At 31.2% G+C, this 19,787-nt stretch overlaps 3 protein-coding genes and 1 non-coding gene across 9 annotated transcripts; 2 read left to right on the plus strand and 2 right to left on the minus strand.

The window, feature by feature from the left end:
• The first annotated feature begins 2,784 nt into the window (after nucleotides 1–2,784).
• On the plus strand, nucleotides 2,785–6,509 carry LOC106657868 (zinc finger protein 98-like). Of its 3 annotated transcripts, none has more exons than XM_014379559.2 (5): nucleotides 2,785–3,639; nucleotides 4,495–4,557; nucleotides 4,630–5,243; nucleotides 5,471–5,864; nucleotides 5,938–6,508. In XM_014379559.2, exons 2-5 carry the CDS (start codon nucleotides 4,542–4,544, stop codon nucleotides 6,135–6,137), a joined length of 1,224 nt encoding a protein of 407 aa, XP_014235045.1. In that variant the 5' UTR covers nucleotides 2,785–3,639; nucleotides 4,495–4,541; the 3' UTR covers nucleotides 6,138–6,508. The 3 variants fall into 3 exon arrangements, with proteins under 3 accessions (XP_014235045.1, XP_014235046.1, XP_014235047.1); XM_014379560.2 differs by lacking the exon at nucleotides 2,785–3,639 and adding an exon at nucleotides 3,790–3,877 and having other exon boundaries at nucleotides 5,938–6,509; XM_014379561.2 differs by lacking the exon at nucleotides 2,785–3,639 and adding an exon at nucleotides 3,933–4,186 and having other exon boundaries at nucleotides 5,938–6,509.
• Nucleotides 6,510–8,771: 2,262 nt separating this feature from the next.
• Trnay-gua lies at nucleotides 8,772–8,866 on the minus strand. The gene is made up of 2 exons: nucleotides 8,830–8,866; nucleotides 8,772–8,807 (listed from the first exon to the last, which is right to left on the minus strand). It is a non-coding gene; the product is annotated as a tRNA-Tyr (tRNA).
• A 419-nt stretch (nucleotides 8,867–9,285) lies between these two features.
• LOC106657956 lies at nucleotides 9,286–17,363 on the minus strand. Of its 4 annotated transcripts, none has more exons than XM_014379682.1 (13): nucleotides 17,274–17,363; nucleotides 15,346–15,555; nucleotides 14,232–15,229; nucleotides 13,855–14,163; nucleotides 13,423–13,770; nucleotides 12,903–13,328; nucleotides 12,534–12,815; nucleotides 12,025–12,328; nucleotides 11,043–11,936; nucleotides 10,832–10,974; nucleotides 10,477–10,749; nucleotides 9,755–10,227; nucleotides 9,286–9,690 (listed from the first exon to the last, which is right to left on the minus strand). In XM_014379682.1, the coding sequence occupies exons 2-13, from the start codon at nucleotides 15,512–15,514 to the stop codon at nucleotides 9,624–9,626; spliced, it is 4,686 nt and encodes a 1,561-aa protein (XP_014235168.1). In that variant the 5' UTR covers nucleotides 15,515–15,555; nucleotides 17,274–17,363; the 3' UTR covers nucleotides 9,286–9,623. The 4 variants fall into 4 exon arrangements, with proteins under 4 accessions (XP_014235168.1, XP_023316662.1, XP_014235167.1 ...); XM_023460894.1 differs by lacking the exon at nucleotides 17,274–17,363 and adding an exon at nucleotides 16,409–16,521 and having other exon boundaries at nucleotides 15,346–15,552; XM_014379681.2 differs by lacking the exon at nucleotides 17,274–17,363 and adding an exon at nucleotides 16,409–16,512.
• Nucleotides 17,364–17,373: 10 nt separating this feature from the next.
• On the plus strand, nucleotides 17,374–19,703 carry LOC106657959 (PRA1 family protein 3). The gene is made up of 4 exons (XM_014379685.2): nucleotides 17,374–17,848; nucleotides 17,926–18,143; nucleotides 18,214–18,327; nucleotides 19,471–19,703. The coding sequence occupies exons 1-4, from the start codon at nucleotides 17,652–17,654 to the stop codon at nucleotides 19,527–19,529; spliced, it is 588 nt and encodes a 195-aa protein (XP_014235171.1). The 5' UTR covers nucleotides 17,374–17,651; the 3' UTR covers nucleotides 19,530–19,703.
• The last annotated feature ends 84 nt before the right edge of the window (nucleotides 19,704–19,787 follow it).

Genomic DNA, 19,787 nt, shown 5'->3' on the forward strand with positions numbered 1-19,787 from the left:
GAAAATTTAATTCAATTTTTATTTCTACTATTATGACTAAATGACTGAAATTTTCAAAGTTGGTTTTGTAATTGCAGACACGTTTAATACTTCCTGAAATAATGCCACCCCATAGACACTCAAAATTTATTTATATATTATTTTTAAATTTGTTCTAATGACTCTACTATGTTACCACAACGACTAGAACTAATGAATTTGGGAAACCATTTATGTTTATGAGTTTTTTCAGTAACAATTTGCATAGTCAATTCGTGACCATTTATCCAAAATTATACAGGCAAGCCACACTTACTGCATCCTCCACAAATAGACTATAAAATTTTCTTACTTTTTGATGCAGAATGCAGCAATTTTATTGTTAACCAGTCACGATACGTATTTCATTTATGTATATGAGATGTATTATACAGCAATTTAATTAATTTGATGAGTTTTGGTTTTACTTGGTATGAAATTATATATATCTCGTACATAATGCATACGTGTAACGTAGAGTGACAATAAATCGCAGATTATGTGATGATATTACGAAGTTAATTTAGAAAGAATTAATTGTTCTTTCTTGTAATGAGATTCTAAAAGATTTTCTTATCATCTTTTTAATCATGGGCATATGGTTTGCTTCAGTTTGAAAGATTTAATTTCTTTGTAAAAACTGGTACATACCAGTTGAAAAAAAAATTTCGCGAGCTAACATTTTGCAGATCTAACGAGGGGTACGATGAAGAAGTGTACACATATAGGTAGATCAATCAATCAATCAGGTGTGGTATCAACATATTTTACCATATTTATCATAAAAATAATGTCAACCGTTAAAATTTATATGGTTGTTTTTGAATTTCAGTTTGAAACCCCAGCCTTTCCCCTTAATTAAATCCCATGGGCCATGACCTGCCTGAATATCTTATCCTACGCGTGTGCATAAGTGCCTTGATAAATGCGTATTTTTTTCAATTCATGAGAGTTTTTGCTTCGACCTGAAAAGTTATAGATGATTTAAGTATTAACTCGGAATTATTTTCACTAAATTTTCGTGACTGTATGAAATAATAACTGTAATTTTTTTATCCGTGTTTCTCAAAAGTTGAATACAACTTTTTTGTTTCAAACTTTTATTAATCGAATATGTTTTTAATTGGAAGGATCCTCTTGTTTTTAGTTTGTTACTTTATTGTGGAGAAATTCGAACATTTTGAATGCAATTACAATTAAAAATAAAAAATTATATGTTTTATCATGTCAGTAGCTATAAATATCACACTAGTCAAATAAAGATAATGAAAGCCGCTAAAAAGTGAAAACACGTTCAAATGCTGTTTCATCAACATCATCTACATAAAAAACTCGATTCAGCCATTACTAACTAAGCGACTTGATAAATGCCAAGAGACTTTTATGAAATGCCCACACCTTTTTTAACCATTATTGTAATTGCTATATTTTTTTTAATTTGAAGCGTGACATTTTGTTAGAGTGTCGATGTAGAAAACAATGTCTGCCATACTTTAATGATGAATGTTTTTTTTTAATAACAAAAAGGTTTTATTAGTAAAAAATTGAATTTACTTCAATAAATAAAAGTAAAAATTTCAATCAAGTATTTAAATTAATGAATGACTGTTTTACATTTGTATTTGACGTATATTTTTTGACGACCTTACAATATTTTTCTATTTTATTAAATTGTTTCTGTCCGTTAAACTTGAAAACTCATTACACGTATTTAGAATATATTAGTTAACATAATGTAAGAAAGCTCAATGGATTTTATGGATTTCATGAGAGTCATGATCGAACTTGATGATATTTTGACTTTTATGTTTCTCTTTATAATAATAAGCTACTTAAATAGTCAGAATTTTTTGGAGTAAAGAAGTTCCTTAAAATTTGGACACTGTCAAGTAAAAAGCTTTTCACTACTTTTTAGTACTTTTTTCACTCAAGGCTGAGCTCGGAATTTTTCAATGTTAGTAATAAAAATGGATTTCGAAAAAATGTAACCTTTGACACTGTAATAAAGAGTGATAAACGGTTTAAAAAGTTTTAATAAAAATTTGGAGATCTGTATGAAATCAATGAACAAATTTTGAGATTAAGACATTATACTAAAGATGAATCGATGATGTTTTCTCTTAGCTTTTATCGCGTGAGATATATTTAATTCGTCGAATAATCGCGTAGCGGCAATCGTCGAGAGCCGTTACTTTGCCTGACAGTGTATAAATTACTGGAAAATTAAAAAGATGAAACGATTTTTTTTCTACCGTACTGAAAAATTGTCTCTCATTATTACGAATACGCTCTTATGTTTCCGCAACCGAGAAATTTAAGTGCGCGCGCATTTAATTGAAATGTCGCCCGTCGTGCGTGGTGGCTGAACTGCACAGGCCGCTATCGTTTTTCCCAGCGCTGGGCCAACTCATCATAGCAGGCGCCGTGAATGCTACGCTCTAACATTGCGGTCAGTCGTTATTGTAGTCTCAATACGAAGATATTCTATCTCCAACATTAAGACATATAAATGCCTATAGGGAATGTTCCGTTACAAACGAATGAGCACATATCTACAAATGATTTATAAATGATGGCTAGGAACTTGCTTCTTCCTTATTGTAAACGGTCATGGACTGCAAGAAAAGCTTCTTCCCCTCTCTCGTACGATCGTTATACCCTTCGGACAACTTCTCCTTTTCGAGGAAACATCAACACATAAAAGAAGCAGACTCGCACACACACACACACATACATACACACTTGTTCTGTCTCTCTCTCTCTCTCTCTCTTTCTCTATCCATTGGTGTGCAGACTGCAGACAGGCCCTTAGCTGTGTGCGAATCGTGTGCGTGGTAATCATGGAGGACGACTCCAACTACTACATACACACAACTACACAGAGATGGGCCTGCGTCGGATTTCGACCCTCATCTAACGCATCATCGTTCTCGATTTATTAAAATTTCGAAATAGAAGACTGAACAAGGGAGTGAAAGTGTATAATTAATGAGTTCGTGTATTCATCTTGAATTAGTGATCGAATGTACTGCTATAGGAATTCTTATGCAAATGGTAACGAGTGAAAGTCAAGGTACACTGTGAGAAGAAACAGCGCCGAAGGGCTATTCAAGCAAGGTTAATTCCTAATTTTATATACGAGAAAAACAGATAAGAATTCGGAAAAGTATGTGCTGCTGCCCTTTCGCACTAATGGTACTCTCTTTAAATTGAAATCATAAAGTACAAGTAAAAGCGTCGAATTGAGCGACGTTACAGCCATTTAATTTAGATCTTTTTAAGTAAACAAAACAAGACTGCACAAGTACGATTTATACGTATTTTATCAAATTTATTGAAGTTTTACAAAATATATCAAGCGACGCTCGCCGTGAAGAGCATCAGTGTTCAAGATTGCGCTGTTTATTGTATGTAAAAGACTGCATAAAGGCAAGCTGTGTTAGGTTCAAATACTTCAAGAGATGCAAAACATAGTGGATTCATTTGGTGATCTTCCAGCATTGAATAATTCTCACTTGGAGATATATTTATAATTCAAGGATATGATTAAAAAACAGAGCGCAAAAGCTTTAATATTTGTGGTGAATTCAAAATCGCAAGAGAGAAAACAAATCTAAAAAGGTAAGAAAATACCACTGATGCGAATCACTTTCTCACATTCACGCAGCTGCTTTCTTCAAGTGTGCGTGTGTGCAAGAGAACTTGTGTGAGTGCCGAATCTTGCGTACGTAGATATATGCTATATGCTTATATGCGTGTACGGTATATTCTTGAAAGATCAACGTATCGTGGATATGTCTTAAGTATACTTAGTTTATGTGTGCATGACGCCGAGGGCCATGTTTCCTGTTTTATCGGTGTAAGTTTTCTATGAGTGCCCTAATACTAAGACGGGGCATTTATTTTTGGAGGTTTTTCGTTGCGCAAGGAATAGTTGATATTTGAATGTTGAATGGAGTAGAGCTCCAGCTAAAGCTTAGCATAAAATAAGTGGATATGATAATTTCTCTATCGACAGTTTTAATTCTATTGATTCATAAATTTCGACGTATACGTCGAGACTAATAAATATTACAGCGACAACGAAACGAATCTCGAAAACTGCTGGCTGCTCGCGTACATGCGTGTGACTAATCATTTTGTAAGAATATATATCAAGATCAATTCCGTAAGTTTGGGCACACTTGAAATAGAATTTGACTCTAAATGAGGTTACTGTGTATGGGTATTTGCTTTTTTTAGCGACTTTGGAAAGTCTCTTTATTTACCTATTTGAAAAAGTGAAATATTTAAAAAATTATTATACTTGAAAGTTGAATCACCCTCATAATATTTGCACATCGTGTTTGAATTTGTTAAACACTAATTATTATGGTTTTATTGTTATTTTTATGTTTTATGTTTTTATTATTATTTATTAGCATTTGATTCAAACCATTATACAACCAAATAATATGTGAATTTACTTGATTTCAGGATCTGGAAATCTTCCATTGTCATTCAAACTTTTTTATAAGTATAAGATGAAGGAAGAAAAAGGTACATCATTTTCTGTCATCAATTTTTTTCAATATGAAAATTAAAATAATATTGTTTTTAATATTTTTACAGTTGATTATGATTTGCTGACAGCAGCTGCTCAAAGTGGAGCTTTGACTTTAACTAATGCTGGAGCTCTTCAGTTTAATACAATTATTGCTCCAAATAGTAATGAGACTATTTCTATAGTCATACCTTGTTTACCTACACAATTAGCAAATTTGTCAAAAAATGGAATCTTACCTCAAGTTTTGAATAAAAGTTCAGAAAACAATGTTGTTGCTATTAAAGACACACCAAAAACACCGGTACGCAAAGCGCCACCTACTCGCATAAAGGAAGATAAAACTAAGGGTTGTCCATACCCAACATGTAGTAGATATGGTCGAGCTTTTTCTCGTGCTCATGACCTCAAACGTCATATAGCCCGACATGAGCAACGTGAAAACAAAACATTAACTTCAACAACAACGCAGCAGCAAGTTATACAATCTGAAGTTCCCCTTTTTCCTTGCCCTTTATGTGGATCACAATTTTACAATGAAGTATTGCTTGAAAAGCACAAATCAATGGCGCATGGACCTGCAAATCTTCCAATATCTCAAGGACCCTATCTGTGCCATGTTTGCAAAAAAGTATTTGAGCATGAAACACAGTTTCATTCTCATATGTCTACTCATGTTAAGGTAAAATTATACATTATTATTATGTACCTAATTTATATATTGAATGATTCCAAATTCTCAATGATGGTTTATCCTTGCTCGCAAATTATTTTATGACGACAAAACCGGCCGTTTCAGTATGAGCCTGTGGCTTGCTGAAATGCTGAGAGATGAAACTTAAATTAATCATAACTTATAGATTTCATACTCTTTCATGCTGAATTAATTGAATATGTTTCTAATTCTAGAGCGAATCACATTCAAACACTATGTTAACGTTCCATCCACAAATGACATCCCCACCTCCTTTGGCACCTATTAGCAGTACATCAAATAATAGCTCGCAATCAACTTCTGTAGATGATGATTTTCGATTAGAAGATATGCTGTTGATACGTAAACCTCTTGGACAACAGCCACAAAAAATATCAAATTCACCCTCCACAAATGGTAAAATACGCTGTGAATACTGCAGCAAGACATTTAAAACTAAGTGGACTTTAAGCTCACATGTGGCTGCACATGAAGGAAGATATCAATATCAGTGCTGTATCTGTACCAAAAGATTTGTAAGAAAGAGTCATTATGAGAGTCATGTACGCTCACATAATGCAGCAAGACCTTTCGTTTGCGAACATTGTGGTAATTAATTTTTTCCATCATATAACATCTCATAAAAACGAATCAAGATTCTAAAATAACATTTTTTTGACAGGTAAAACATTCAAAGAGAGCAAGCACAGAAGAGAACATTTAAAACGAAAGCATCCTGCTAACAAAAACAATGCAATACAATCACTTTTAGATAGTTTAAGTGCTAGTGTAAATGAGGATTCTCCATCAACTGTACATGAACAAAAATTGGTGAATGATCAAAAACTTACAGTTTTAATGCCCATGAATTTTACGACTTAAATTTCTGAAATTTAGACGGTTTTATGGAGACTTCAACTATTATATTTAATAATTTTATGGAATGCTACGATATTTGAAACTATAAATTCAAATTATTGTAGCATTAAAACAGTGATAATGGAGTTAGAAGGTATTTTAACAATCTAAATTCCAAAGAAGAAAAGCTGTTGTAAATTTAGACGATGAGTTTTTATTTATTTATTTATTTTTTTTTTTCATGAAAGAAATTAACCCATTAGGTTCGGGGTGGACACATTTTTCATACTTTTTTGAACCGTTATACTTTTGCTGAAAATGGGATCTGGAGAACTAGCGAGTAAGCATAGTCTACACAAAATTTAATGAACTTTCCGAATCCGGTGTCACATATTCGATATAACAAACAGGTCAAAAGTTATATATGGTTTTATCCGAAAAAACGGGATTTCGAAAAAAAATTGTTTCTTCTTTTCGAATTTTCACATGAAAATCTTTTAAATCCTGACGTCTTTTGTACAAATAAAGCGTCCACGGGTCCTTATTTTAAAGTTATGTTGTTTCCAATTGGTAAAATATGATTTCAAGTACAAAAAATGGCGATTGGAAAACAAAAATATATCAGGAAATTTCTGGAATGTTTAACTCAAAAACGATCGATTTGAGGACAAAATTTTAGCGATGAATGAGTTCTTTGATAAATTCTAAGAATCCATCGTTTTTGAGTTAAAAATTCCAGAAATTTCCTTATATATTTTCGTTTTCCAGTGGTCATATTTCACTAATTGGAAAAATCATAACTTTAAAATAAGGACCCATGGACGCTTTATTTGTACAAAAAACGTCAGGATTTATAAGATTTTCATGTGAAAGTTCGAAAAGAAGAAACAACTTTTTTTCGAAATCACGTTTTTTTGAATAAAACCATATATAACTTTTGACCTGTTTGTTATATCGAATATGTGACACCGGATTCGGAAAGTTCATTAAATTTTGCGTAGAATATGCTTACTCGCTAGTTTTCCAGATCCCATTTTCAGCAAAAGTACAACGGTTCAAAAAAATATCAAAAATGTGTCCGTCCTGGACTTGATGGGTTAACATGATCAATGAGGCGTTAATTAATAAATAAATACCTTTATGATTTTTTTTATCTTACTTTGAAAAGCTCTCTTTTCTTCTCAATTGAGATTAATTATTAATTCATACGAATATTTCAAGTGTTAATAATCCATGTACTTAATGTAAGGAAAGAGTATTCATTTCTTACAAAAAAATGATTTATTAATGCTTACAATTGCAAATGTTATGCACTGCATTGATCAATAACTATTGTATTACAATATTATGTAGGCAAGATTTGAAGAATTTCTTAGCATTTTGTGTTATCTATTTATTTCTTATAAAATACTTTTATTTGCCATTAGAAAGTCAATATTAAGGACTAATACTATAAATATTAAGTAAAATTACTACATAAACTGTATTCTTTTTTTTTAAAACATCTTAAAAGACGATTTATTCATTTTTTGAGTGGTCGTCCTATTTGTATGTAGTGCACATACGCAGGAAATAAGGGTGAGTTTACAGATCATCAATTGATGCGCTCTAATTTACTGAAAAGGTAGAGAGTGTATATTCACTAAAATAGACTTGAGTGTATAAGTAAAATACAATATAAGCACACATGAACTCGCTAAATTTATCTTTTTAGTATGAACAACAAAGTTTGAACTGATTGAATAAATAAACATTTTATCGCAGCCATATTTTATTTTAAAATATATTATATCTTAAAATGAATGGGTTTACATTTTAATTATGTTTATTAAAAACATGGATACGTCATAAGTTTTGTAAAAATAAAAAAAAAACAACAAGTATGTTAATATAAGTCTTCAAGTAGAAATTGTGTAATAAAGATGTTAACCGATCGACCTAAAACTAAGCACATCAAGCGATGTATAATAAATGTAATCTGATTTTTTTAATGTTTGAAAAAAACTGTAATGTGTATAATCGAACTTGAATTGACTTGTTTTTAATATAATTTATCCAAAATTTTTATTCAAGCTTTGATAATGTTCTCATCAACTATTTAATGATAAATTTGTTAAAACCAACTTTCCTAGATATCAAATATTTTGAGTGGGAAAATCAAAAAATATACAATGATATAATGACTGCATAACAGGATTAGCATATAAATTTTAAATTGTCAGTGGCTATGACTTTTATTTTTATTTTCTAATGAATATGTTAGATCAATTAGTCGACTAAATTTAATAAATGAAAAACTCTTGAATCATGGCATTTATAATTTGAGAATCGTGCATTTACTAATAATCCGCTTTAAGAACAAGTACGTAAAAATGACGAAAATTTAAAATCTTTGCTGAGACTAGTGCTCCTGGCAATATTAAAATGATAGTCAACAAGGTTTTGGTTCAAGCATCTTTTTCTCGCAAGAAAAGCATCAATAGTTTTTCTTCATTTTCATTGGACTTTTTTTCAACCTTTTCGAAGCGAAGATAAAAATAATTTCTTTTTCCACAACATAAAAAATTAAGGCAGCCACTCGTAAAAATAATTTGCTTTTTTATCTCCATTCAATGTAATTTGATATTTGCCTGAATAATTTGGAGGCAAAAAAGGTTTTCCTTCGAGCCGGATTTGAACCAGCGACCTATGGATTTCTACTTTTGATTTCAACCAACTACAGTCCACCGCTCTACCAACTGAGCTATCGAAGGATATATGGACTTGGTGCTAAGTAACGTGTTTCGTTCAGCCCAATTAATTGAAGAAAAAAAACCCGGCTCTCACTTTCAATGAGTGCCAAGTTGACAAGTAATAAAAAATGTATTTGTTAATCGCCATATGGTTATTGAGTTTTAATTTAATTAAAAGCTAGTAATATCGTTATATTGGCTTCAAAAGATTACTGATGGAATGATTAGTCATTTTTTGAAATAACTCTTTTTATTTTGCTCTATGCTCATAAAAAAACTAGGACAAAGTAATCATTTAACATTTTGTTGTATTCTTATAGACCTAAACATTATTTATCTGATAATATTTATACCTCAGATATATTCATAAAATTTGTATTTAAGAGTACCATGTTTTTTTTTTTTTTTTTTTTTTGAATAAAGTTAGTAACATGGAAAGATTCGGTTCCATATTGTTTATAATTGTGGCTATGATTGATTTTAAACAAATTTTGCCATGTACATGTTTAATAAAATTAGGAAATACGTAGAAAAAACTTGCCTACCTTCAAACCTATAATATTGTTTGCAACGTAAGTAAGTACAAAACACATTTGTAACATTTTTTTATTTCAGGTCAGAGTACGCTATTTCTTCTAGTGTATAATTGAACATTTACTAGTAGAAATATAACAGTTAAAATACTTGAACAAAATCTAAATTGTACACCGAAACTATTCAGTTCACTTTAATTTCAATTTTCTTGAAAAACGCTATTCAACAAATAAATTCTTCAGTGCTATGTATTCTTTTTTTTTTTTAAAGTTGCCATGATCATTCCGGTATTTCCGTTAGGGAATCTGAAACTGAATAAATTGTCTATGAATTAAAAATTCTTGATGATATTTAAAATTATCGACTTAAATTTACCTTATATTCTTATTCTTCAGTGCTGCAGTTACTGCTGGTCTTATTTTGCAACCATTTAAACTGTTTGAGCCCCGACCAGTAATGATAAATACATCTCGTTCTCCACCTGGAGGTGTTATGTCAATTTGACGTTTTAAGAATGTTTTCAGAGCATCCATAGCTTCAGAAACGTGGAAGTAATGTAAATCGATAGTATTTTCCGTATTTTGTACATGTACTTGAGCTGCCAAGTACATGGATGCAGCTGCATTATTTGCTGATTGCACTTTCTGTAAGTGCAATTTTGCAACATCAGAATAATATGATGCCACTAGTCCATTTTTTGATCTATATGCTACAGCTGCCTTATCATTATTTTTTTTATACAGTTGAAGCTGTCTTTGCGCTTCCATACGAGAATTTTTGGCCATTTCCATCACAGCCTCGTGAGTCAATAGATCATTATATTCATATCCAGCTGTTGCTTGGTCATCCTGAAAAAAAGCATTCATTGAATACAATATTTTTTTCAAATTTCATTTCTTCCTTAAAGCTTAGTTAAAATACATAATAAATCATCAAAAATTGAATAATTCCAACTTTATTGTAACATAATAATTAAATAGAAGTGAAAAAAATTAACTGAAGGTTGTCTTACTATCGACCTTTTGATACCACATACAAAAAAATATAATATTTTTTTACAAAAAATAAATTTGAAACATTTAAAATTATTTTATTACCTCATCAGTTGCTGGAGATGGTTTTACTTTGCTATATTTGTGTAACTCATTTATCAAATGTTTTTGTTTTTTTACAACATCAGCCATTGTTAAAGTTGATTTACTATGACAGTTGTCTTCGATAACAGCTACAGTTTCTTCAAAATTTCGTCCATGTGCTTCATATATATCAAGTATCATATCTCTATCATATTGCGGAAACATTTCTTCTAATGTCTGCCGCGCAACTCTTAAAGCCATATCTTTGGGTACTTCTTTTTTATAATGACGATTCTATAAGAATAAAATGATTTTTAGCTTTTCACATGTTGGGAATATTTTTTTGTACAGAATTTCACGCTTTAAATAAACTTACATTAGAATCAGTACACATTGCTAAAGCCATTTCCATATCCATAATCTCTTTTAAATTTGGAGACTTATCTTTTTGTTGATCTGTTGTTTGGTTTAGAGCACATGCTCCTTCTGTTTCTTCTAGGGATCTTGCGTATTCTGCATCTGCAATAATTAATTGAAAATAACCCAATAAAGTATAAAAATAATCACTGTTAAAATTCGCTACATACCTTTGGCAATCATAGCATCTAATTGTTTTTGCATACTCCATAGTTGTTGTTGCATACTTTCCATCCAGAGAGAATACAATTGTTGCGCCATAGATTTTCTTATTTGTATAACAGGGAATAATCCATCAAGTTTTTGGGGATTAGAAGAATCACCAAACTCAGATTCGAGAATATTAATGAACTCATGGCCTAATTTGAGTTCAATAGTTTCTTCTTCGTCATTTGAATAAATATCTAAATTGTTTTCCATGTCATGAGTATTATCTGGGTGTGGAAAGGTACTGGTTGGCAAGAAACATGATTCAGAATTCACACTAGGATCATAATTTTCTTGAATCTGTTGTGTATCAGCTGAACTAGAAGCAACATCAGCATCAAAGTTTATAGTGCTTTTAGGATTTTTCCAGCGTTTAACTTTTTTAGTATGTTCTGGATAACTTTCCGCACTTAAAATAAACATATTCTGAATTTCTTTTTCTAAATTACTGATTTCTTTGTTATGTAATTTATTTCTAGTGCCTTTCGAACGTTTTTTTTTAGCAGATACTGAAGTGGTTCCATGAATTGGTGATGACGATCCAGAATCACTTCTTTCCGAATTTTCGTGAGTTTGCTCAGTGGGTATATTATCACGATGGATTTCAGTAATGCAACTTGTATATTTGAGTGCTTGTTCTTCTGGTAGTTGGGATAAAAAATCACAAGCCCAATCAAAACTCTGATGACACAGGTTCATGTAAACCTCTTGTATTAGTGCTCTAGGAAAGTCTCTGAATTTATCCTGTAACTCGTCGATTCTATTTTCAGTGTCAGCTACTATTGCGCTATCAAGTGAAAATGTTTCAGTCATCGTGCCTTTATTTAACTTTAATTTTTTGGACGGAGTTTTTTCTTCTAAAAATAAAAGTGATGATTTATAAAATAATTATATAGAAACAGTATGATTGAGAGATTCATTTTTGGTTGCAGGAATTTATTTTACCTGTTGACTGCTCACTACGTCGATCATTTTGATTGATATCTCGATAGTGAGGTGTAAGAAAAGAATAAGTTGAATCTTCAACATGATCAACGCCTATGTAAGCAATATTGAAATCGTATGGTTCAGTATAAGTGCCTTTATCCTGAGTAGTGGCTTCAACTGACTTTTCAATGGTCGAACAACTTATATGTAATGGCAAAGTAATTTCGCTGACCGGGAATCCCGAATCTTTCCAATCGATTAAATTTCGATTATCTATGGGAGAGCTATTTTGACATTTTTCTTTTTGATCTTTTGCATCATTCTAAATAAAATATTTGAAATAAGTATCAGATCAATACAAAGTTTAATGTTTATAAAAAGAGTGTCTCATGAACAGCAATATTTATTTAATACTATGAAATAGATATCTTTAGTAAATACTAATAAAAAAATGATTTTCAAGAGAGACGTCAATAATCGCGTGTAATTTCTAAAATATTTATAGATGATAATCTGACAAAATTTACCTTAGAAACATGATGTTGAGTTTCTTTTTCATCATTAACATTAACGTTATCATTTTTACCAACCAATTGTAAATCTGATATGGCATCACGAATAGCTTCAACTACTGTTATTGATATTGGACTCTGATTTTGACTATTATGCTGATCAACAACGACTTCTTCAGCTAAATCAACAAGATCGTTAGAAGATTCTGAGCTTGACAAAACTTCATCTTTATTTGTAGAAATATTTGCTAATGAGATTTCTTTAACAAACTTTTCTTTTTTAGATTTTTTGGTATTCTGCAATACAAATGATTAGAATAATAATCAATAGATTTCATGCAGCTGAAATATTCAAAAAAACATATGAATATATGAGATACTTACATCATTTTCAGTTAGAAAAAAAACGTCATCTTTCTCATCTTCTTTTTTTTGAAACGTATTTTTGAAGTAATCAAATAACGATGAAACAGCAACACTCCTTGTTTGTTCAGTATTTTCATTTTTAGTTTTATGATTGCGATCTTTAATATTATTAACAATATCTTTGGTGCCAGAATCACACATTTCATATTGAGATATATCAATGTCTGATGTACGTTCAGAACTGCCAGGAGAAGAAGAGGTGCCACTAGCATCAAAACTTTCAGGAGTATCATCTGTGCTTGACGGTGAAGCAGTCAGTAATAACATTTTTGCTTCACACGATTGATCTATATTTTTTGTGGAAGGTGACGATAATACATTTAATGCACTACTTCCAGCTTCAACAGTTAATGATTTTGGTTCACTATCTGTAGTGCTCCATTGCTATTTAAAAAATAATTTTCAATTTTCATCTCTTATATAATTTTTGATAAGTATTTAAATAAGTTAAAAAATGTAAAAATAAAAATTAACTTACATCATCATCATCGTCATCAATACTAACTTTACGGTTTGAACTATTTTCACATGAAAACATCATTAGATCAACATTTTGATCTTCGTCAGGTTTGTCATTATTATTAGCCAGGATCGGTTCGTCTTTTGGGCTGGTATCACGATTTTTTATACGTTCAGATCCAATGGCTCCAAGTAATCTCTGATTCAATGATTCCTCTTTGAATGAAGTACTTTCTACAAATGCTGCACCAAGACTACTGGCTGTCTGAAATTCTTCGTTATCAGAACTTTCATTTGATTCAGGATTCAAATCAACATTAGCATATTCTTTAGCTATAATATTTAAGGCTTCATTGTCAATGAGACGCTGAAAATGTAACATCATTGTAAAATAAATAAATTAAAATATTTAAAGTAACTTATGTATGGTACATAATGATACATAACATACCCGCTCACTAAATTTCTTTGATCCCTTTTTTGCTTTGTGAGTGTTTAAACTTTTTTCAAATTTTTCAAATCTTTTATTTAATTCTAATGGCGGGAAATCACGCAACTGTGGCGGTCGATTATGAGGTTGATAAGTAATTCCGTAAATACGTAGGAGACGCTCACCACTTATATTAGCTTCAAATCGGTTCAGCATTTGGTTTATTTTGGATAGAGGTATATCGTGAGTATTACGACGTTCTAATTCTCTGGGATTTTTGGCCCATGATGTACGGGGTTCTAAAGTTTCAATTTTGTAACCATATTCTGCCTGATTTAAAATAGAAAAGTATAATATCATGCAATAAAGTAATTATATAGGCAAAAGTTATAACTTACTCCAATGATAGCATAATACTGCATTTCCCAAGCTTGAGTATTTGTGTTATCAATGATGATCGGACTCACGCCCTTTTTGCATGCTTCCTTGAATTTCTTTTGATTGAAAGTATGCGCTTCAGATAATTTGCAGGCATCAAACTTATATTTACCTTGAACTGTAAAAAAATCATCTGTACTGTAGATACAATCTTGCTTAAATTGGAGACCCACTGTTCGTTGAATCAAAGTTTGAGCTAAATATGATTTTCCACACCCAGGTATTCCCCGCATAATAATAACAATTTTTAACCCTGTTTTTATCTCATCAATTAACTGTTCAATATTATCATGATATGCAGGTTCTTTAATAGTATTTTTGATGGCTGCCAATGAAGGAGTTTTTTTTGCAGCAGATGTCGTACTTGCAATTATACTGTATGGTTTCTTAACAACAGTAAGAGAACTCTGTTGCTGAACATTCTGCTTTAATGAAGTAGATGACTCAATTTCTAATGGCACAGTATAAAAATTTGATGCAGAGCTAGTAATATTTGTTGGTGGTGGTGAAGGTGTAGTCACACATTGGGCTTTAGGAAATGTATTCATTGGCGGACATTGGGTAGTTTTGGCGAAAAAGTTGCAAGCATTTACTCTGTATTGTTCTTTAGGAGAACTTAGTAAATAATCACTGCTTTCTTCTTCAATTACAACATCAGCATCATCATCATCGGAATGACTTTCTTCTTCTGCTTCGCTTTTGGATCTATACTGTACTTTTAAACCACAGAGTTCCACTTGTCGTTCATACTGTTGCAATGCTTCACGCTGCTCTTTCAGTTGTTGTTCATCCAAATTCAAAAAAGCTTCCCCACTTTCTTCAATGCAAGTATTCTCGATCTTTTCCATTAAATGAGATTTTTCATTATTTTTTATAGTTGATTTGTTAAAATTGCTGTTTGCATTTGAGATAATATCAGAAGATGAAAGTGTAATTAGAGTATCGATTGATTCATTCACTATAAAAAAAAAAAATTATTAGTAATTTTCAAAGTACATTTTAATATTGGGTAAATAATTGAATATGATCACCCATAATTTAATTATTTTACAATTTTTCTGAATAAAAACTTACACTTCCACTTGCAGTTTTCTCCCACAGCTGTCAAAATATCCGTTTCAAAAGATGGGAACATTTCTCTTAGCTTACTCATGGTTCGCTTTTCATTTCCATCATTAGAATTGTTTTTATTAGAACTTTTATTGTCATTTTTTCCATAGAATTTTTTATTATTAGATGCCATGATGGCTAAACTCAGTCGTGGCTATGAATTTTAACTTTCTTCTGAAAATAAATAACTTGATAAATATCTCTGAATACAGTTAATTAACTTATTTAAAGCTTTTTAAAATGATAAGTAATCAATTCAATATAGATAACATTTTTTTCATTCTTGTATTTCTGACACAGTAAATAAGTTTATCTGTGAGTCACTGATGTTGAATATGTTTGAATATTAATGTTATTTCTTTTATTGTTTTTTTATCGTAAGTAACCAATCAAATTAAGTACTAGGAAATTTTTCTTAACACCAATTTTTTCATCATATACAATTATTCAGAAAGCAAGAATTTAAAAAAAAAGAAATTTACAAGTTGAAACTAAAAAATTAATCATTTCTTATACTGCCTTGCGTTAGTTCGATTAAGTATATCGAGTGAAAAAATGAACTTTTGAAGGTAAATTGTCATGGATAGTACTTATAATAATATAATAATCTCAAAACGCAACCACGTGCAGGTTGAATTATTTTATGACAGGGATCACAAGCGGGCTATGAGATTTAAGGTACACAGATTGCTACAATACTTCAACGTTTTGAAACAAAAACGGATCTGATTTACAGACGCATTATCACCAGGCATAAAAACAATTTTGTAAAATAACGTTCAAAATATTAAACAGACAAAAGTACATCGCGTTGCGTCGAAGATCTGAAGAACAATATTTAATATGTCTATATGAACAGAATTGCACTACCTGCTGGATGTATCTACGAGATGACTGATTTTGTTTGCGTTGCTATAACGTACTCAGCACTGTACGACTGCGATAAGTCATTCTCGAGTCTTGCGTTGACTTTAATAGGTTAAGGTAGGACAATAACGCATGTGTATGCGTTAATGATATACATTACCTCGCTCATTCATATACATGCTTGCACCAAAAAACCAGATCTCGAAATAAGTATTATCTTAAAAGTCTGCGTCGTACATTGAGGCTTGCGCGATCGACATGGCCGTGTGTGTACATGCGCGCAAGCGGAGAGAAGAAAGAACAACTTTTGTTTAGATATAATATTATATATCTATATATATAAGCTCGCCGCGCAATGGTCAGCGCGTAGTAGGCAGCAAGGGCTTTATGTAGCTTCCGAGTACACCGATAAAGAGTTCGAAGAATCGATCGAACGCGTGGATATTCGAGACGATCTTTCCAAAGCAGCTCACAATATGTTCTTTGTGGGCCTATATCATATAACGAGTTAACAGTAACTAATGGATTAAATATGCAGAAATTTATTTTACGCTGCCTGCACGGGCAAAATTATACGGACAGTAGACTGAACACAGGAGCTTGCACTTAGTGACAAAAAACATGTTTAGAGGGAAAGGGACTTGAAAGAGAGGGAAAGGAATGCATGGGTGTAGCTTAACGTTTCGCCAATGATATTTTGTTAATATAATGTTGCATCATTCTAAGATTGTGTGAAAACATGAAATGCGACTATTGTAACACATGCGTGCAACGAGGGCTGCGTTACTCTCTTGCGTTATCACACTCTGACGCCTAATGATTTTAACAATTTTGGTGATTTTACGCCCACTATTGCACAATCTGTCCTGAAACTCATTGATTTTCGTTGAACTTTGTAATGAACAGTTCTTGCGACGGCATGATTAGTGATCCTGCCAACTCAATTGTTGCTTTTACCGTTTTGCGCTTCTGAGAATCACAAGAGAAAACTTTATTTTAAAACAATAAGTCGAAAAAAATCATACTTATTTCATATTTTGACGTATCTAGGCGCGCAGGTAGCGCTCTCTTCTGTCACCTCAAACAAGATGCCACAAAACTCCATAGTCCAAGAACGCGACGCGTTCGTTCTGCTACATCGTAGGTGATTTGTATTGGTCAGCACAGCTGATGACCAGACGGTGGAATAGTGAATGTATAATAATAAATAAAACGTCACACTTATATGGCGTGTTCAAACGCATCCTATAGTTGTATTGACATCATCGTTCGGAAATAAACTTTAGCAATCGAGCGGATAAATACAGTAAAAAGAAAAAGTCAAAATTTCGTCTTGCACATCGTCGACGTTGCCTCATTTAGTTTCTATAAGAGCAGTAAGTCAGTTTAAAACCTATTACTAAATGCATAAAATAAAAGGCTCGTCAGAGATGGAAGTTCCACCTTTGAGAAGTCTTGACGAATTCCTCCTCGATTCGGCGAGATTTCAATTGCCAAACTGGCGTGATCTTGAAAAATGGAATAATCGAGTTGTTAACAACATGCTCTATTATCAGACAAATTATTTCGTGACTGCTGTCATAATTTTTGCATTTGTTGGGTTCGTATATCACTTTTACTTTAAATTGCTTACCTCCGACCTCTACAAAATCTAGAATTTTTTTTTTTATGTCACAGATTTTTACAACCTGTCAAAATGCTCATTGGTACAATAGCGGTAGGTTTAATTATATTAGCCTTTGCTTATGTATCAAAAGAAGGCAGAGCAATCCATAACTTGAAAAAAAAGTACCCTGCACTTGGAGTTATTTCCATGCTTGGAGGGGCTGGATTCCTGACGTATACTTTTGGATCGCTTCTAGTGTTTCTTTTTGGTGTCTTGATGCCAATATCAGGTAATTTTTATTACATTGAATGGAAGATTTAATTGATTGAACATGTAAATAAAAAGTTCTGAAACTACAGTAATATTTGTCCACGCCTCGCTGAGACTAAGGAACATAAAAAATAAACTAGCAAATAAAGTTGAAGGAATTGGACTTAAACGCACTCCCATGGGCGAACTTATGGAGCAACTTGGTATGCAGCCTGGTATCTTTGATTAAAATTGAAATAAATATTATGTATTTTAATGAGTTCCATATTTTTAATCTAATTTCTAATTCTTAAGTAAAAATATATCTTTTTTTTGAGTTCTATTTTTCTCACCATTGGGGTAATCTTGGTGATTAATATTTTTGTCATACAGAATATCAATATTGTGATTATCATTGCAATTTTTAAAAAGTTCAACTCAAAAAGGCAAGACCTAAGCCTGCTATTTAATGAATCAATATATATACATATATAAAAGTAACATTTATTTTAAAAATCCTATGTCAGAACTTGGTAAAGAAAAAATTTTTTTTTAACTTTTCATAAAAAAAAATTGTACAAGTTGAAAAACATTTCTTTTTAAGTTGGCAAAGATTTTGTCTACAAATTTTAATTTCAGGTTTTTCATGTCTCATTCAATATGAGAGACAAACAATTTAAAATTATTAAGGCAAAATTTTAATACTCTCTCATAATATTTTTTTTAAGATTTTATCAGCGAATGCATATTTCATTTTCTAGGTTTTTGTTTTGTTCATGTTATTACAAATCTTTGATAATCAAAAATTGATTACTCATTTAAATTACTGAAAAAAGTGTAGATTGAAATGATTTCTGTGATATATAAATGATACTCACAAATTGTTACCAAACATGTATGATTACATTTATGAATTCAGATGTTTTAATTGTTTATCAATCTGTCAATTTTTCTGTCATTGATACTAGATTCACATCTTGAAAAAAAAATTTTAAAGATAAATATTATTAGTCTCTTATTACTCTCAATTTTTCTAAACAATTGTAATGCTTTTCAATGAAATATATTTAGAATATTGAATGTGACTATGACACTCAATCTACATAAAAATATTGTTTAATTGATCCGTATATACTCCATATTGCTCTAGTATTGTAAATAATTTAGAAGTGCCCTTTTAGGTATAGAATTTTACGTCATTAACGACTTGTCAAATATATTATTAAACCAAAAGTTTTAAATATTAATGAAATACTCACCTTAAAATTGTAAAATAATATTCTGTTTACATAAAAATTTGAATCAATTTTAAAATTTAAGTGGCTTCGTTGTATTATTTGATTAACTTTTCAAGCTTTTTTTTTTAGACTTATTTTTTGGTAAACTGGCTGTGCAAACCGAAAATTTATTGAAAAAGCAAGATTGAATACATCTAAAAAATTAGACGCGATTTCTATAAGGATTCAAAACAAAAAGACGTAATGGAGCTATCAACCATAGCGACACAGGTATCAAGGACTGCTCAATACTTTTGAAATTATTCAATCATTCTCTGTTTATATTACTCTATTTCATAAATATAAGTTATAATTTTTCGACAATGTTTCAATTTTTTTTTTGAAATTTCAATAACTTTTATTAATACCTGTATTACAAAGATAGTTATTATTTTGTAAACTAATGA

This window comes from Trichogramma pretiosum, unplaced genomic scaffold, assembly GCF_000599845.2.
Source record: "Trichogramma pretiosum strain Unisexual culture from Peru unplaced genomic scaffold, Tpre_2.0 scaffold6, whole genome shotgun sequence".
NCBI classification, from domain to species: Eukaryota; Metazoa; Arthropoda; class Insecta; order Hymenoptera; family Trichogrammatidae; genus Trichogramma; species Trichogramma pretiosum.